This window comes from Pseudophryne corroboree, chromosome 4 (assembly GCF_028390025.1).
Source record: "Pseudophryne corroboree isolate aPseCor3 chromosome 4, aPseCor3.hap2, whole genome shotgun sequence".
NCBI classification, from domain to species: Eukaryota; Metazoa; Chordata; class Amphibia; order Anura; family Myobatrachidae; genus Pseudophryne; species Pseudophryne corroboree.
The window spans coordinates 901,178,637-901,198,879 of record NC_086447.1 but is presented as its reverse complement, the minus strand read 5'-3'; the positions used below and the strand labels follow the sequence as shown (position 1 = coordinate 901,198,879).

At 48.0% G+C, this 20,243-nt stretch overlaps 2 protein-coding genes across 3 annotated transcripts in view; one reads left to right on the top strand and one right to left on the bottom strand.

Annotated features, from left to right (window-relative positions):
* Positions 1–4,206, top strand: part of TRMT61B (tRNA methyltransferase 61B) — a 70,253-nt gene extending 66,047 nt beyond the window's left edge. For both annotated transcript variants that reach the window (XM_063918908.1, XM_063918909.1), the window contains exon 7: positions 4,034–4,206. In XM_063918908.1, the coding sequence (XP_063774978.1) occupies positions 4,034–4,101 (68 nt within the window). In that variant the 3' untranslated portion in view covers positions 4,102–4,206. The remainder of the gene's footprint in view (positions 1–4,033) is intronic.
* Positions 3,816–20,243, bottom strand: part of SPDYA (speedy/RINGO cell cycle regulator family member A) — a 318,074-nt gene continuing 301,646 nt past the window's right edge. The window contains exon 7 of the mRNA XM_063918911.1: positions 3,816–4,376. Coding sequence (XP_063774981.1) covers positions 4,294–4,376 — 83 coding nt within the window. The 3' untranslated portion in view covers positions 3,816–4,293. The remainder of the gene's footprint in view (positions 4,377–20,243) is intronic.

Below are 20,243 nucleotides of genomic sequence, written 5' to 3'. Positions count from 1 at the left end.
CTACCTGAGACAGTGCTACTCCGAACTCTAACTGTTTCCTGGATCTTGCCCTTATCAGGAGATCGTCCAAGTAAGGGATAATTAAGACGCCTTTTCTTCGAAGAAGAATCATCATTTCGGCCATTACCTTGGTAAAGACCCGGGGTGCCGTGGACAATCCAAACGGCAGCGTCTGAAACTGATAATGACAGTTTTGAACCACAAACCTGAGGTACCCCTGGTGAGAAGGGAAGATTGGGACATGGAGATAAGCATCTTTGATGTCCAGAGATACCATATAGTCCCCTTCTTCCAGGTTCGCTATCACTGCTCTGAGTGATTCCATCTTGAATTTGAACCTTTTTATGTAAGTGTTCAAGGATTTTAGATTTAAAATTGGTCTCACCGAGCCGTCCGGCTTCGGTACCACAAACAGCGTGGAATAATACCCCTTTCCCTGTTGTAGGAGGGGTACCTTGATTATCACCTGCTGGGAATACAGCTTGTGAATAGCTTCCAATACTGCCTCCCTGTCGGAGGGAGACGTTGGAAGAGCAGACTTCAGGAATCGGCGAGGGGGAGACGTCTCGAATTCCAATTTGTACCCCTGTGATACTACCTGCAGGATCCAGGGGTCCACTTGCGAGTGAGCCCACTGCGCGTTGAAATTTTTGAGACGGGCCCCCACCGTGCCCGAGTCCGCTTGTAAAGCCCCAGCGTCATGCTGAAGACTTGGCAGAAGCGGGGGAGGGCTTCTGCTCCTGGGAAGAGGCTGCCTGGTGCAGTCTTTTTCCCCTTCCTCTGCCCCGGGGCAGAAATGAGTGGCCTTTTGCCCGCTTGTTCTTTTAGGAACGAAAGGACTGAGTTTGAAAAGACGGTGTCTTTTTCTGCTGAGAGGTGACCTGGGGTAAAAAGGTGGACTTTCCAGCCGTTGCCGTGGCCACCAGGTCTGATAGACCGACCCCAAATAACTCCTCCCCTTTATACGGCAATACTTCCATATGTCGTTTGGAATCTGCATCACCTGACCACTGTCGCGTCCATAACGCCCTTCTGGCAGAAATGGACATCGCACTCACTCTTGATGCCACGGTGCAAATATCCCTCTGTGCATCTCGCATATATAGTAATGCATCCTTTAAATGCTCTATAGTTAATAAAATACTGTCCCTATCCAGGGTATCAATATTTTCAGTCAGGGAATCCGACCAAGCCACTCCAGCACTGCACATCCAGGCTGAGGTGATTGCTGGTCGCAGTTTAACACCAGTATGTGTGTATATACCTTTTAGGATATTTTCCAGCCTTCTATCAGCTGGTTCCTTGAGGGCGGCCGTATCAGGAGACGGTAACGCCACTTGTTTTGATAAGCGTGTGAGCGCCTTATCTACCCTAGGGGGTGTTTCCCAACGTGCCCTAACCTCTGGCGGGAAAGGGTATAGTGCCAATAATTTGTTAGAAATCAGCAGTTTTTTATCGGGGGAAACCCACGCTTTATCACACACCTCATTTAATTCCTCTGATTCAGGAAAAACTACTGGTAGTTTTTTCACACCCCACATAATACCCTTTTTTGTGGTACTTGTAGTGTCAGAAATGTTCAATGCCTCCTTCATTGCCGTGATCATGTAACGTGTGGCCCTACTGGACATTACGTTTGTCTCCTCACCGTCGACACTGGATTCAGTATCCGTGTCTGGGTCTGTGTCGACCATCTGAGGTAACGGGCGTTTTAGCGCCCCTGACGGTGTCTGAGACGCCTGAACAGGCACTAACTGATTTGCCGGCTGTCTCATGTCGTCAACAGTTTTTTGCAAAGTGCTGACATTGTCACGTAATTCTTTAAATACGACCATCCAGTCAGGTGTCGACTCCCTAGGGGGTGACATCACTAACACAGGCAATTGCTCTGCTTCCACATCATTTTCCTCCTCATACATGTCGACACAATCGTACCGACACCCAGCACACACACAGGGAATGCTCTGATAGAGGACAGGACCCCACTAGCCCTTTGGGGAGACAGAGGGAGAGTTTGCCAGCACACACCAGAGCGCTATATATATACAGGGATAACCTTATATAAGTGTTACTCCCTGTTATAGCTGCTGTATTTATATATTAGCTGCCAATAGTGCCCCCCCTCTCTGTTTTACCCTGTTTCTGTAGTGCAGGACTGCAGGGGAGAGTCAGGGAGCCGTCCTTCCAGCGGAGCTGTGAAAGAAAATGGCGCTTGTGTGCTGAGGAGAAAGGCTCCGCCCCCTTCACGGCGGCCTTTTCTCCCGCTTTTTTCAGGAAAACTGGCAGGGGTTAAATGCATCCATATAGCCCAGGAGCTATATGTGATGCATTTCTTTTGCCATATAAGGTTTTTACAGTGTTTTATTGCGTCTCAGGGCGCTCCCCCCCAGCGCCCTGCACCCTCAGTGACCGGAGTGTGAAGTGTGCTGAGAGCAATGGCGCACAGCTGCAGTGCTGTGCGCTACCTTATTTGAAGACAGGAACGTCTTCTGCCGCCGATTTCTCCGGACCTCTTCGCTCTTCTGGCTCTGTAAGGGGGCCGGCGGCGCGGCTCCGGGACCCATCCAGGCTGAACCTGTGATCGTCCCTCTGGAGCTAATGTCCAGTAGCCAAGAAGCCCAATCCACTCTGCACGCAGGTGAGTTCGCTTCTTCTCCCCTTAGTCCCACGATGCAGTGAGCCTGTTGCCAGCAGGACTCACTGAAAATAAAAAACCTATTTAAACTTTTACTTCTAAGCAGCTCAGGAGAGCCACCTAGCATGTACCCTTCTCGTTCGGGCACAAAAATCTAACTGAGGCTTGGAGGAGGGTCATAGGGGGAGGAGCCAGTGCACACCAGCTAGTCTAAAGCTTTTACTTTTGTGCCCAGTCTCCTGCGGAGCCGCTATTCCCCATGGTCCTTACGGAAGTCCCAGCATCCACTAGGACGTCAGAGAAAAGTCAAATGAGATGGGGACAGCAGCGCCAGAGATGGGGTGAGCCGAGACGGGGTGCGCAGCGCTGGAGGACAGCCGCCGCTCACAGCAGTGTCCACCCGGCTCCAGCAAGCGAGACCTCGCTTGCTGGAGACGGGTTGACGCTGCCGTGAGCGGCGGCTGTGAGAGAGGGAGGGAAGGGGAGCGGCGGCTGCTGTGACAGAGGGGACGGAGCGGTGGCTGTGACAGGGGAGACGGAGCGGCAGCTGTGAGACAGGAGGGACAGGGGAGAGCCGCGGACAGACGGAGGAGAGCAGCGCTACAGCAGTGGCTATATAGCTGCTGCTGTAGCGCTGCTCTCCCCCGTCTGTCCGTGGTTCTCCCGTCTCGCCCTCCTCCACCCGCATCTCAAATCGACTTTTGTGAAAGTCGAATTGAGATGTCCATTGAATAGGCCAGGTCGGATCCATTCCGACAAATGAATGTCGGAATGGATCCGACTTCAATTGAATATACCCCTTTAACCTTTGCAACGTGAGTATTGTAAGTCTCTGTATATGCCAGGAATTCTGTATCTCTTTATGGCAGCAATGAAATGATTGTGGGAGCTGCCAGGATTACCTACTGTTGTACAAAAACACATGACCTGTTTCCCCTAAACACAGGAACAGATGCACAGAGCGCAAGGACCTCATAGACCACCAGATGGCTACACTTATAACGCTTATATTTAGACCTCAATTATAGGGATAGGACATGTCTGTTAGTGTTATATTTTTTATATGATATTTTTAAGTGTCCAGAATTAAAAAACGTGCAGAAATAATGTTGCATACTGAATTGCAATGTTTGAAATGAAAAACACTTACAAAAAACATTCACTTTGTAAGCATTTGGGGTATGATCGATTAGCATTTATAGAGGTAAAAGCAGGAACACAGGAGACATATGTACAATCATATACAGTAAGATGTATCACATCGTGATTGAGAACAGGAAAGCAAAAAAGTGTCCACTATCCATATATGGAACAAAAGTTTATATTTTCATATTACTAACATTTTGATTTGGACGATTGAAATTCATCATAAAGGGTTTATTTTTATTTATTTTTTAGCTTTTCTTGTGCAGCTAAGAAAATTCAAACCAGCACCAAAACCTACAGAAGCAGAGGCCCAAAGCTGATGCCCAGGACTCCATAAATGATTTGTACATCCTTCAGCTTTTACAATGTTGAGTACAGTGACCTAAATATATTTAAAAAAAAAATTGTTTATTTACAACTACCAACTCATTGGACTAACATTTTCTTCTGTCTGATAGATATAGAGATATACTGTATGTGCCGTTTACGGCCACACATTGCATTTCCTATTCCTATTCCTCATTGCTTGTAAACCACTCCATGGACTTGTCTTGGCGCCGGACACACCGTCTCGTCTCTCTGTTCTCTTGGTTATCTGAATAGGGAACAGGTACAAAACAAACATTTTACCCTGTGATCAGCTGTCAGTGTCCAGGATGTAGTGGTGTAGCTGCTAGGACACTCCTGAGTTTCCTCACATTGCAGCTGCTGCAGCCAGTGAGTGAGAGCAGTGGACAGTGACATGAGGGTGCTGTTCTGTCTGAAAACATTATTCATTTGGGTGAGCCTTGCTGTGTTATGTTGTTATCCTCTACAGATTAGCGGATATCGAATTAGGAACGAAGAAACATCGGGTAACGTTTTTCGCGATTGTTCCCAATGTCTCACCAATATTTTTTTTTACAGGCTATCCTATTAGGTCGCCCGTAAAAAATCCATTCTCGCTGGAAAACACACAGGTTCAGCAAAACCTATGTGTTTTAGCGATCATAATCCCGAAAAGCCGGCACGTATCGGGGATTTTGTTTCGCCTGCCTGAGGCAAGTGAAAGAAAATCTGCCAATAAGCCGTGGCTCGTACTGGCTTGTTGGGGATAAAACATTACGCTGGAGCAAATCCATTAGTCTAATTGGATACCGCTCAAAGGGCCTAATTCAGCATGGATCGTTATTCTGAGAAATTGTAGTTGCCTGCGAGTAGAAAGGCGCCCAGACAGGAAGAAAAAAATTCCCCATGCAAGTTTGCAAATGCATAGCAGATCACTATCCAATATCAGATGCATGCGCAGTTTCCAGAACATCAAAGATTTTTTGCCGTCTAAGCAAATGTAAGTAGGTGTGAGGCTGCAACAGAGACGGGCTGGAAAGTGGTCTACGCTGACGTCAAAGGCCCTCCCCAAAAAGCCTGGGCACACCTGCGTTTTTTCTGACACACCCAGAAATGGCAGGTTTCCGCCCAGAAACACTGGCTTCGTGTTAATCAAACAGCGGTTACATTGCCATTACGATCTGTACGCTTTTTCTGTCGCTATTACCCCGCTCAATTTGCGATTTCTCTGAATAGCGATCCATGTTGAATTAGGCCCAAAGTCTGTTTACCCAGGAGATTTAGGAAGCAATAGGGATTTGACTGGGTGGGATGGTCCGTGCCACACAATATGTTAGGATGTAACATGAAGTGAGACATCCTCTCTTTTTTCTTTTGAGTGCGGGTGGGAGATAACACAGTGCCACCAATTGCAGCAGGGAAACGTTATTTATTCATATTTAAAACCAGTATCTTGGAAGACTTTCTTTCAATAAGCAACAGGAGCTATCACACATGAGGGCAGATGTTTCCCATAGCAACCAATTAGCTTCCAGCTATCATTCATCTTGCAGAGCCTATAAAATGACTGAAGCTGATTGGTTGGGAAACATTTTCACATTATATCTCTCGAAGGTTTGATACATGGCATCCGGATGATAGATGTACACTGTCTAGTTAGACAGTCAATAGGTCGACGGGTACAAGAAGTTGACAGGTGAAAGGTCAACAGTACTTAAGGTTGACAGGGTCAAAAAGGTCGACATACAAATGGACAACACTTTTTTTGTGTGTGTGGGGCGGAGGGGGGGGGGGGGGTGTTCACGTTTTCCCAACATTTGCTTGATTTACTATCCATGTGGACTATGATTAGAAATAGTAACCTGTGGTGAGCGTCTACGTTTCCACTGATGGTGGTCACAGAACATGACATACACAAGATGTGGCCTTTTGTATCTGTCGACCTTTTTGTTGGCTATCTATCTAGACAGTGTAGATCTTCCATACCACATCCGTTTAATACATCTCCCATATAGCCACGTGAGCATTATCAGGCGGGGAGCAGGAGACTGTTTTGACTCTGTAGTGGCTTCATCTCACAGTGAGCTGGCAGTCTCGGGGGGGGAGAGGGGGGGGGGCAGGGGTACTCCTGCAAGTAATTTTTATGTATTATTTTCTGTAATCACATGCAAGTGAGTGGAGTGGCGGTTTAGGAGTGCCTTAGCGTACAGGTTTAAATATAAAAAAAACCTCTATCTGGACGTACCTTAGCAGATGACTGCAGCGTCTGATCTAAGCAGGTGGAGAGCTCAAGTTTCCTCAGCAACATGTGACACCAGTTTGGAACCAACAGCGTATAATCCATTTGGCAGAAAGGGGCAATGTGTGGGCGGCATTATGCAGGGATGAGACAGATACACAGGAGCATAACAGCAAGGCACGTGCACTGAGCAGATACATATTGGGGAACGATATAACTAATACAGACCTTTCATAGCTCTGTCAGGGAGGACCATATAATAAATAATATAACATGTGTTCTGTTACTGTCTTGCCAAGCTGTAACTGGCAAAGCTTATATAATACAAATGATTGCAATACCTGATCCATAAATGCAATGACTTAGAAAAGAAATGAAACCAAGAAAATAAATGAAACCACAGCTACGATACCAGATTAATTGCTGAACACTCTTTCCTGTCCTGTGCATACACTGTGGATAAGGCACAGCACATACAGTAGGTGCAGGATGACAGAATCCCATGTCAGCAGATCGGGAGTCTGGGGCTTCCCTTCTGATATGCACTAGTTAGCTGAGATCTGACCAATGGATATGAAGCTGAATTACAAAAAAACAAAACAAATGGTGTTAAAATGTAAAAGAAACACACTGGTGTGAGACTGAGCATAACTTACAGGAGAGGACAATAGAGAAGGCTTGTTAAGGAGGCTTTAGCGGGGGAAAAAGGCGAGGACAGGAAGCTAAGATGGAACCCATTTGGAAGCAACAGAAATACCACATGAAACAGAAAGTTCTAATAATTTTATGGGCTAACATCTTGGACACATAATATAAAAAACTGTAAACAAACCACTAGCAGGAAAACTTATTCTGCCCAATAATATTACATTAAACCACGTGGTGGTATGCGTTGCCGGCGGCAGAGATCCCGGCGCACTAGTACACGCAGGGGGGGTTTCTGAGTACCTAGAAACCCCCCCTGATAACCCTATCTACTGCTGCAGCACGCCGATTCCCCCCCCACCTCTGTGACAGGCGGAGTTGGCCAGGCACATGATTGAGGAGCCGGAGTTGGCCAGGCACATGAGCTTGGCTGGCTGGTGAGTGAGGAGCCGGCCGCGAGTCACCGAGCGACCGTCAGAGCGGAGGAGTGCGGCGCTGAAAGAGCGGCTCCCCCCTCTCCTCAACATGCAGCCTATTAACACCAGCCGCCAAGCTCCCGGAGGAGAAGAGGAGGTGTAGGTTAGCAGGCCGAGTCTCCCCGGCGGCAGCTTCCGGTCCCGCTAAAGCTTACTGTATATCATGCGCAGGAGAGAAGTATGAAGCGGTGGCATGGAAGGGGCTTCTGTATGACTCCGGATGATGTCCAGGGCGGCAGGTAATACTAGCCCCTCCATTGCTACAGGTGCCTTCCTGGGTGTGGGAGGAGATAATCTGCAGTCAGTGTGTGTTTTGCAGTAGGAGTATGAGTGTGGGGGCTATGGGACAGTGTGAGTCTGTGTGTGTTAGTCTGTCTGCAGTCTATTGTAAGTGTGAAAGTGTGTGTGTGTGAGGGGGCAGTCTGTGTGTGTGTAATCTACAGTCTGAGTGGGTGTGTGAGGGGGCACTGTTGGTCTGACTCTGTGAGTGTGTTTCATATTGTGTGTGTGTGTATATGTAGTGCCAGGCTATTTTATATATATATATAAGTTGTAACACTGTAGGGGTGCAAGGCGCCTTTTCCTGGGGAATATGGCCGCACGCAGCAGCTGAGGAACAACACAAGTCCAGTTTCTGGTACAACTGACCCCGGCCAGTTTTATTGAAACAGAAAATAAAACAAACCCCAAAATAAAAATACCTTGCCTGTCCGGCACTAACTAAACATAAGATATTCCTAACTGTCACTAAACAAAACACAGAGTCCTTCAGTACATACTGTATAGCTCACTTGCATCAGAAAGCGTGTCTCTCACACACAGATCCTGCAGCCTTCCCAGGCAGTCTGCCCATACTAATCAGGTTAGAAGCACTATAACACTCTTACACAGCTGAAACCCTGATTAGCCCTCTGTGAGGCCAAAGACCCGAACTGGGCCCAATGTCTAGAACTCGCCTTATCTCTCTCTCAGAGCCTTTACCCAGCTTTTACAGCAAACTGAAAAGGTTCAGACAAAACAAAAAGCATTTTTCCTAGAAGTTAACATTTTCTAAAACATGTAAGACAAGAACCTGGGACAAATATACCTGCCCTCAAACACTATCCCAGTGTTCTTGTCACATATCCCCCTCCCCTGTTTCGACCTAGGGGCCGGAACACTTGTAGCCCCCAAACAGAAGATGCGAGACAATGCATCTGCGTTGGCCAATTGTGTTCCCGGTCTATGTTCGACAGTAAACTTAAAGTCCTGCAACGCTAGAAACCATCTAGTTACACGAGCATTCTTGCCTCTATTTACATACATCCATTTTAAAGGGGCATGGTCTGTCACTAGTCTGAATTGTCTACCCAAGAGGTAATATCTCAAGGTATCTAGTGCCCACTTAATGGCCAAAGCCTCCTTTTCCACAATGGCATACCTTTTTTCATGCTCATTGAGTTTCCTACTCAAATAAATGATAGGGTGTTCGTCCCCATCTCTGGTTTGGGACAGCACAGCACCTATCCCTACCTCTGAGGCATCTGTCTGTACCACAAATTCTTTTGAAAAATCTGGTGTTATCAACACCGGTTGTGAACACAAAGCCACTTTTAACGCTTGGAACGCCTTTTCTGCATCAGGGTTCCATTTCACCACATTTGACTGCTTCCCTTTGGTAAGGTCTGACAACGGCACCGCTGTGGTCGCAAAATTAGGAATAAACCGTCTATAGTACCCAGTAATTCCCAAAAAAGCCCTTACCTGTTTTTTATTCACTGGACGAGGCCAGTTTTGAATAGCATCAACTTTATTCAATTGGGGCCTAATCAGACCTCTGCCTATGGTGAAGCCCAAGTATTTGACCTCCTCCATTGCGAGGCAGCACTTCTTTGGGTTAGCAGTTAACCCTGCCTCTCTGATTGAGTCCAGTACTGCTTGTACTTTAACCAAATGGGACCCCCAGTCTGTACTGTGAATTACCACATCATCCAAATAGGCAGCTGCATATTTTCTATGGGGCCTCAAAATTTTATCCATCGCCCGTTGAAAGGTTGCTGGAGCCCCATGCAACCCAAAGGGTAACATCTTATACTGGTACAGCCCCTCCGGAACCGAAAAGGCTGTTTTTTCTTTGGCGCTATCAGATAAAGGTATTTGCCAGTAACCTTTGGTCAGGTCCAATGTGGTGAGAAACCTGGCTGTTCCCAGCCTTTCTACAAGCTCATCCACACGGGGCATGGGGTATGCGTCAAACTTGGACACCTCATTTAACTTACGAAAGTCATTACAGAAGCGTATGCTACCGTCGGGCTTCGGGATGAGCACTATGGGACTGGACCACTCACTGTTAGACTCCTCTATGACTCCCAGTTCTAACATGGTTTTAACTTCCTTAGAAATAGCTTCTCGCTGAGCTTCAGGAATCCTATATGGCTTTAAATGAACCCTGACCCCTGGTTCTGTGACAATGTCATGTTTTATTATGGTCGTTCGGCCAGGCAGCTCTGAAAATACCTCCCTATTTTGGATGAGAAATTCTTTAACCTGATTGTTCTGATCAGCTGATAATGTCTCTGACACCTTCACTGCGGGAAGCAACCGGGGTGAAGACACCGAAGGGCAAGGCTCCGCTGACAGAGACAACCTATCTTTCCAGGGTTTGATTAAGTTAACATGGTAGATCTGTTCGGGTTTTCTCTTTCCCGGCTGGTATACTTTGTAATTAACCTCATTCACTTTTTCCCTAATCTCAAATGGACCCTGCCATTTAGCTAGGAATTTGCTTTCCACAGTGGGTACCAAAACAAGAACTCTATCTCCAGGAGCAAATTCCCGTATCTTGGCACTCCGGTTATAGACCCTCTGTTGAGCACTTTGGGCCTGTTCCATGTGCTCTCTGACAACAGGTACCACGGCTGCAATCCTATCCTGCATTTGTGTTACATGCTCAATAACGCTTCTATAAGGAGTGGGCTGTCCTTCCCACGTCTCTTTGGCAATATCCAACAGCCCTCTGGGGTGTCTACCATACAACAAATCAAATGGAGAAAACCCCGTAGAGGACTGAGGAACTTCTCTGATGGCCATTAACAAGTAGGGCAACAAACAATCCCAGTTTTTCCCATCTCTCTCAACAACCTTTTTTAACATACTTTTTAATGTTTTATTAAACCTTTCCACCAACCCGTCAGTTTGGGGATGGTAGATGGACGTCCTGAGGTGAGTGACCTTAAATAACTTGCACAACTCTTTCATGATCCTTGACATAAATGGAGTACCTTGGTCAGTCAAAATTTCTTTTGGTATTCCCACTCTACTAAATACCTGCACCAGCTCCCTAGCTATCGCCTTGGTTGTGATAGTGCGTAAAGGGACAGCCTCAGGATATCGAGTGGCATAGTCCATAATTACCAGGATATACTGATGGCCCCGAGCAGACTTTAACAAGGGCCCCACGAGATCCATGGCTATTCTGTCAAACGGGACCTCTATAATAGGCATGGGAACTAGTGGGCTCCTGAAATGGGGTCTAGGGGCATGATACTGGCATTCAGGACAGGAAGAACAATATTCAGACACTTCTTTATAAACCCCTGGCCAAAAGAACCTTTGTAAAACTCTTTCAGTGGTTTTTTCTGCCCCTAAATGTCCTGCGGTAACGTGACTATGAGCTAAATCTAGTACCGTTCTCCGATAAGGCTGGGGAACTACCAGCTGTTCCACCACATCCTCACCCCTTTTGACAATGTGGTACAAGAGCTCATTACAGATGGCCATGTGGGGATACGTAACCCTGTCACCTGGTACCACAGGTTCCCCATTAACAATCTTAACATTCTCTCTAGCCTTTATTAAGGTAGGATCCTTTAACTGTTCAGACGCAAACAGATCCTTCTTTACCTCCAGGTCAGGCACGCTTTCAGTTCTAACTACTATGTCTCTGTTCCCGGCAAGAGGGTCCTCACTGGACTCCCCATCTGTCACTTCCCCAGCCAAACTAGCAAAAGGCAAAGGGCCAGAAAGTTCCGAAGACCCACGTACATCCATAAAATCACCGGTATTATCAACTGGCTTTTTACTTCTCACATCTGTTGATAACCGTGATTCCCACAGTTTCCAAAAATGAGGAAAATCCCTCCCTATTATGGCCTCATGCACCAAGGTAGGGACCAGTCCCACTTTAACCATTGCTGACCCACAACAAGTTTCTATATTCACCTCAGCAGTGGCATAATGTTGGGTATCCCCATGTATGCAAGTTACCCCAATAGGTATTTGCTGGACCTTTAAGGGGTTCACTAACCCAGCTTTCACGAGGGTAACTAAACTTCCTGAATCTAGCAAGGCCTCTACCCGGTTACCCTCTAAGAACACATCACACATTTGTTTTTCCAGCTCAGGTGAAGGTACCACAGTACAGGCTAACCTAGCAAAGAAAGACATTCTGCGACATTCAAAGGCAGCATCACATTGCATGGGTTCTTGCGTGACTGGGCAATTGGCAATAACATGACCTGGCATACCACACCTAAAACATTTAACCACACGATTATCAACCCGTTTGGGCAGCATAGACCGTTCTAGCCCCATTGGCCTGTCTCCAGGGCCAGTGTTTACAGTCTCTCCAGCCTTGCGTTCTCTTAACCGCCCAGCAACGTTTTCCCACGGAACAGTCTTACCAGTCTTTACTGAAGGGCGCTGTCGAGGATCTATGGGTTGCTGGGTGGTCATCAGTAGTTCCTCTGCTGCCAAATACCTCTCTACCATGTCCACTAATTGGTCAGCAGTACCCGGGTTTCCATGGCTCACCCACTTGCGCAGGACCATGGGCAAAGATCTCAAGTAGCGGTCCATGACGACTCTTTCCACCATCTGGGGACCAGTTAATGTCTCTGGCTGTAGCCATTTTTTTGTTAGCTGAATAAGGTCGTGCATCTGGGAGCGCGGAGGCTTCTCCATGGCGTACAGCCAACGGTGCACCCGTTGTGCTCGTACTGACAGCGTGACTCCCAGGCGGGTCAGGATCTCAGTCTTTAGTTTATCATAGTCCCGAGCCTCAGCAGGGCTTAAATCAAAGTAAGCTTTTTGGGGCTCACCTGACAGGAAAGGTGCCAGCAGACTGGCCCACTGTGCTTTCGGCCAGTTCTCACGCTCGGCAGTCCTTTCAAACGTGGTCAGATAGGCCTCCACATCATCAGCCTCTGTCATTTTCTGCAGGAAGTGACTGGCCCGTATAGAACTAGAGCTGGTTGGAGCACTGACGGCCACATCTCCAACCCGAGCTGCAAGTCTCTGCACCACTTCTGCTAAGGCCTCTCTATCCTGACGCTGTTGCCTGTAAAGTTCATCAACAACTGCCTGCTGTTGTCTCCTATTTTCCTCCATTGCCACCTGCTGCTGTCGGTTGGCCTCCTGCTGAGCCGCTGTAGCTTGCAGCAAGGCTTTAAGCAGATCCTCCATGTCGACAGATTTTTCAGGCGGCTTTGTAGCTGCTTTCACCCAGGACATATATCAAACCCTCAGGGGTGAGTCTCAGTAACTTCACACTGGGCTGTATCTGCATAAACCACCGTTTTCTGCAGGCCTCACAAAGCTGCTGCTTTCACTTATGCGCAGAACGGTGTGCTCGCATTCTCCACCAAGTTGTAACACTGTAGGGGTGCAAGGCGCCTTTTCCTGGGGAATATGGCCGCACGCAGCAGCTGAGGAACAACACAAGTCCAGTTTCTGGTACAACTGACCCCGGCCAGTTTTATTGAAACAGAAAATAAAACAAACCCTAAAATAAAAATACCTTGCCTGTCCGGCACTAACTAAACATAAGATATTCCTAACTGTCACTAAACAAAACACAGAGTCCTTCAGTACATACTGTATAGCTCACTTGCATCAGAAAGCGTGTCTCTCACACACAGATCCTGCAGCCTTCCCAGGCAGTCTGCCCATACTAATCAGGTTAGAAGCACTATAACACTCTTACACAGCTGAAACCCTGATTAGCCCTCTGTGAGGCCAAAGACCCGAACTGGGCCCAATGTCTAGAACTCGCCTTATCTCTCTCTCAGAGCCTTTACCCAGCTTTTACAGCAAACTGAAAAGGTTCAGACAAAACAAAAAGCATTTTTCCTAGAAGTTAACATTTTCTAAAACATGTAAGACAAGAACCTGGGACAAATATACCTGCCCTCAAACACTATCCCAGTGTTCTTGTCACAATATATATATATATATATATATATATATATATATATATATATATATAAAAATAGCCCGGCACTTGTTGGGATACCTTATTTACTTGCTGCGGTGCCTTCCTATAGCATGCGTTGCCAAACACAATGTTGGAGATAAGGCGGCACTCAGCAGGCTTGTTATTTTGCGGACCGCAATAAAGGACAACGTTTTATAAAGATAACAAGCCTGCTGATGAGTGCCACCTTATTTCCAACATTATATATACACACACACACACGTGCGTGGAAACCCCCCCTCACAAATCCTGCGTTTGCCCCTGCGGCGGTCTGCATACCGATGCCGGGATCCCGGCCGCTGGAATGCTGGCAGGAGGGGCGAGCATAACAAACGGGGAATAGCCCGTTAGCCAGGATTCCGGCTGGTGGCATTGTCAGTGGTCGAGATTCTGGCATCAGTATCCTGACCGCCGGGATCCCGACTGCCGGCAATGTAACTACATCCTGGGGGCGTGGCCTGACTGGCTTATGCTGCAGTTCATAGATCCTTGAGCTCCTGTGTGGTGACCCTGATATATCTACACCCCTTCACTACAGTTTACCCAGCTCATTGATATCGCTGCTGGGGCTCTCACTGCCGTTGAGGGCATTGTTTTTTGGATCCAGGGAGTCGGGGCCTACTTCTCCTGGCGAAGCCGTGGCCTTAAGTGGCGGGCTGCTCCCGGCCGGGCTACGTGGATGGCGCCGTGCTCCAGATCTTCGGCCACATCCGGCAACGGAAGCGAGGACGGAGCTCCTGCCTCCCCCATCCCCTAGCGTCCGGAGCCTGGTGCCTCCCTCCCCGATCTCAGTTCCGGCCCCAGACACCACTAGCTGTGGCCTGCCAGAGGCCGGGGCCTGAACCTGGAGGCGGATCCGGGCCGTACTTCCGGAATCGGTGGGGATGCCCTGCAGCACCCCCAGCTGACCCTCAGGCCCTACTTACGCTCCCTGGCAGACTTTGGAAACCCTCCAGGCAAGCAGCTCTCCACCTACGCTACCTGGGTCACTTCAAGGGGAGAGACAGAGTCCAGGTGCCGTGGCTGAAGGGGATATAAGCAACAGGCAGCAGCCATCTTGGATACTGGTACAGCTGAGCTCCTGCTGTTCAGTGAAGGTGTCCCACCTCAGGACAAGATCTGGAAGGTGTGCTCCCTTCCTGTTGCTACAGATACCCCTTGCTTGGCACCCCTTTGTTCAGTGAGTATCCTGCTCTTACTTGATATGAGACTTTTCATTATGTGTATGGAGGATGGGAAACAGATCCGATTATAACTCCTGCTCTGCGATAACTTCATAAAGGCAGCTGCTCTCTGTATCTCCTCTACTGGACATCCCCGCCTGGGTATCTTGGTGTGGGGGATCATACCCTGGATCCATATCCGGTAATTTTGCTCTATACTCTGGGGACTTGGCAGGCCCAGTCCCAGGGTCCTACAAGTACGACTCCAATACCACACGGAACCCTTGGAGTTTGATCCTGGCACCTTGCAGTTGCTCATCATTTTCTTACACAGTGTGTTAATGATATAGCCGGCTTTTAGTGCTCTACTGATGGATCTCACGGAATAAGGCCCTCTCTATCTTCTCATATGGGTTGATAACTTAGTTATTCATGCAGTAATACAGAGCCACTGACTGTCATACGGATACTCCTTCCTTCCCACTCAGCGGATCCCTTCATTACATAGGATTCCAGAGATTTCTCAACATGCTGACAAGACGTGGGGGCAAAACCCCCCGCCTACCGGTTCCTGTGCATTTCCCTAAGTCCTCCAATTCGAAACCGAAATCCTCTGCCTCATCTTCAGCGAACTCTCTGACTCCCTTGGCTTCATCCAAATCTTCTGCCCCGTCAACTCCAACTGATTTGGGGATGGATCTAGATCCGCAGGCCCCCCTTACCACCCAGTCTATGTTAAAAATGTTTACTGCCTTCCGCACTGATATACTTTCTGGGCTGGAATCCTCAATCCAGTCACTCAGGACTCACCTGGTTGGTATTGTGGGCCGCACAGAACATTTGGAGGATAAGATGCAAGAACTAGTGACGTCACACAATGACCTGCTCACCTCTCACTCTGAGTTGCAATCTGAGGTGTCTTCAATGCGTGGAAAACTTGCAGACCTCGAAGATAGATCTAGAAGAAACAACCGCAAGATCAGGGGCATCCCTGAGTTTCGCCGGAGGAGTTGAGGGATTATGTAAATAATCTATTCAAGAAACTTCTTCTGCAAGCTACAATGCAAGACCTAATTGTTACCGCATTCACCGTTTACCAAAACCAAGAGGAGGATTTGCTTCTAATTATCCGAGGGATACCTTACTGACTGTTCATTTCTTTCATGTTGAGGACATTCTCAAGGCCGCCAGACAGGCGGAAGGATCCGACATGCTGTGAGGCCTACAAATATACCCAGATTTATCTCAATTCACCTTGGCTAAGAGACGATCCTTCCACCCGATTACAGCAGCTCTACGGGACAATGATATCCAGTACAGGTGGGGATTCCCAGTCAAACTTATTGTCAGATATGACTCATCGTCCTACGTGATATCTTCCCTTGACGCTGAAAATACTGGCAGACTGGGAAATAGTGGTCTCCTTACTGAAATCAGCTGTCTCCATTCCGGCACCGGTAGAGTGAGAAAACACTGACTCTCTGTTCTTAGCTGTATATTGTTATGTGTTGTCTTTGGTTACAGATCCATTCCTGATCCCCCCTGCCGGCTTCATATATTCTGTGTTTTTCCGTTGAACGCTGTTCTTTAATACATACCCTGTTCTAGTTGTGATAGCTCAGTGTGCTCTCTTTATGTTTTATGCCAGTATAATTACATACTGCTGCATGAGTGAGACCCGTCAGCGGCCACTCCCCCGATGGTTTTTGTTTTGTCACCAGTTTTTGTTCGTGACAAACACTGTGGCCCTCATTGTAGGGCCCTTTCAGTTCTTTTCCTTTTTACTCCTTTCTTTTTGCTTCTCCCTTTTTCTCTTCTTGTTTATGTCCTTTCCCGGTTCTCCCCCACCCCCACCCCCACCCCCTCCCTCCCTCCCTCCCTTTTGGAGTCCGCATGTATGTTTAAGCTGATACTGTCCAAAGTGTTCCATCTTATTTTCTTCAATGGTTAAGTTTTATTAATTGAATGTTAATGATCTTAATGGCACCACAATAGGTTGGTTGATCTGAAATGCCGACACAACCTTCGGAAGAAACTGTCCAGAAGCTAAGCTCTATCTTCGTGGAAGATCAAGTAAGGGCTTTTACAGGATAAAGCCCCCAATTCGGACACGCATCTAGCAGAAGCCAAGGCCAACAACGTGACCACCTTCCATGTAAGAAATTAACCTCAACCTCCTGTAGAGGCTCTAACCAATCCGACTGGAGGAACTGCAACACCACGTTAAGGTCCCAAGGCACCATAGGCGGTACAAAGGGAGGTTGGATGTGCAGAACTCCCTTCAAAAAAGTCTGAACCTCAGGGAGGGCAGCCAATTGTTTCTGGAAGAAAATAGATAGGGCCAAAATCTGGACCTTCACAGATCCCAACCTCAGGCCCATATCCACACCTGCTTGCAGGAAGAGGAGAAAACGTCCGAGTTGAAACTCCACCATAGGAAACTTCTTGGATTCACACCAAGAGACATATTTCTTCAAATACGATGGTAATGTTGTTTAGACGTTACCCCTTTCCTAGCATGTATCAGGGTAGGAATGACCTTCTTCGGAATGCCCTTCCGAGCAAGGACCAGGCGCTCAACTTCCATACCGTCAAACATAGCCACGGTAAGTCTTGATAGGCGAACAGCCCCTGCTGCAGCAGGTCCTCCTGAAGAGGAAGATGCCTCGGTTCTTCTTGCAGTAGATTCAGAAGGTCCGTGTACCAAGCCATTCTCGGCCAGTCTGGAGCAATGAGGATCGCTTGAACCCTTGTACTCCTTATGAGCTTTAGGATTCTTGGGATTCCTGGGAGTGATGGAAACACGTACACTGACTGGAACACCCACAGAGACACCAGGGCGTCCACTGCCACTGCTTGTGTATCCCTCGACCTGGAACAATAACGTTGAAGCTTTTTGTTGAGACGAGAGGCCATCATGTCTATTTGGGGTAACCCCCAAAGGTCTGTTATTTCCTTGAACACCTCCGGATGGAGACCCCACTCCCCTGGATGGAGATCATGTCTGCTGAGGAAGTCTGCTTCCCAGTTGTCTACTCCCAGAATGAAGATGGCTGACAGCGCCAACGCGTGTTTTTCCGTCCAGAGGAGTATTCTAGTCACCTTTGACATTGCCGCTCTGCTCTTCGTTCCACCCTGTCGGTTTATGTAAGCCACTGTTGTTACGTTGTCCGACTGCACTTGAATGGCCCGATATCTTAGAAGAGGGGCCGCCTGAAGAAGACCGTTGTAGCGGCTCTTAGTTCCAGGATGTTGATGGGCAGGCCGGCTTCCAGACTTGACCACCGTCCTTGGAAAGTTACTCCTTGAGTGACTGCTCCCCAGCCCCGAAGGCTCGCATCCGTGGTTAGAAGGATCCATTCCTGAATCCCGAACCTGCGGCCCTCCAGAAGGTGAGGTAATTGTAACCACCAGAGGAGCGAAATCCTGGCCTTCGGCGACAGACAAATTCTCTGGTGCATGTGGAGATGAGATCCCGACCACTTATCCAGAAGATCCAGTTGGAAGGTCCGAGCATGGAACCTCCCGTACTGGAGAGCCTCGTAAGAGGCCACCATCTTTCCCAACAGGCAAATGCATTGATGAACCGACATCCGGGCTGGCTTCAGGATATCCCGGACCATAGTTTGTATCACCAACACCTTTTCCTGCAGAAGAAACACCTTCTGCACTTCTGTGTCCAGGATCATTCCCAGAAAGGACAACCTCTGGGTTGTTTCCAAATGTGACTTTGGAAGGTTCAGAAATCAACCATGACTCTTGAGGAGGCATGTTGTGAGAACAATGGACTGCAGCAGCTTCTCCTTGGACGATGCCTTTATCAGCAGATCGTCTAGATATGGAATGATGTTCACCCCTTGTTTGCGGAGGAGAACCATCATCTCTGCCATCACCTTGGTAAACACTCTTGGTGCTGTGGAGAGGCCGAATGGCAGGGCCTGGAACCGGAAATGACAGTCCAGCAATGCGAAACAGAGATAAGCCTGATGCGGCAGCCATATCGGAATGTGGAGGTACACATCCTTGATATCCAGGGATACCAGGAATTTCCCCTCTTCCAGACCTGATATCACCGCCCTGAGAGACTCCATCTTGAACTTGAACTCCTTTAGAAAGGGGTTCAATGATTTTAGGTTCAGAATGGGCCTGACCGAACCATCCGGTTTCGGTACCACGAAAAGGTTTGAATAGTAACCTGTGGCCTGCGCAGGAGGAGGAACTGGCACAATGACCTGTGCCTCCACCAGCTTTTGGACCGCTTCTTGTAGTACAGTGCTGTCTGCCAACAGAGCTGGTAAACCTGATTTGAAATAACGATGAGGAGGGAGACTTTGAATTTCCAGCCTGTATCCCTGGGATACAATATCGATCATCCAGGGATCCAGGCCGGACGATACCCAGGCGTGACTGAAGTGTCTGAGTCTCGCTCCCACCGGCCCCACCTCCAGGCCTCGCGGTCCACTGTCATGCGGAGGACTTTGGCGTACCTGAAGCAGGCTTTTGTTCCTGGGAACCTGCAGTGGCAGTTTTCTTGGACCTCGACCTCCCCTAAAGAAGGTATTGGGCGGTCTGGCCTTTCTAGGCTTGTTAGGCTGAAAGGACTGTGTTGCAGATGAAGAGAAGGATTTCTTTGGAGCAGGTGCTGCTGAGGGAAGAAACGGGGACTTACCCGCTGTAGCCATGGATATCCATGCGTCTAGAGCTTCCCCAAAGAGCGCCTGACCTGTATAGGGTGGGGACTCCACACTTTTTCTGGATTCCGCGTCTGCCGACCACTGGCGCAGCCACAGTCCCCGACGAGCTGAAACAGACATGGAAGATATTCCCGCAGCCATGGAACCCAGGTCTTTCATGGATTCTACCATAAAACCTGCTGAATCATGTATGTTGCGTAAAAATAATGCAACATCATCCTTATCCATCGTATCCAAATCCTCAAGTAAGGTAGCCGACCACTTTACTATAGGCTTTGCAATCCATGCACTAGCAATAGTGGGATGTAATATGGCCCCTGAAGCAGTGTACATTGATTTAAGTGTATTATCAATTTTTCGATCAGCCGGCTCCTTTAAGGCAGTAGGTCCTGGAACAGGCAAAACCACCTTCTTTGAGAATCTGGACACAGATGTGTCAACAATCGACGGGTTTTCCCATTTTTTTTAATCCTCCTCAGGGGAAAAAAAACGCCACCTGTACCCTTTTAGGGACCTGGAATTTTTTATCAGCGTTTTCCCATTCTTTCTCAAATATAGCATTTAATTCCCTTGACGCAGGGAAGATTAGCGAGGCTTTTTTATTTTCAGTGAAAATGGCCTCCTCAACCTGTTCAGGTGCGGTATCATTAATGTTCAACACATCCCTGATGGCCTCTATCATCAAT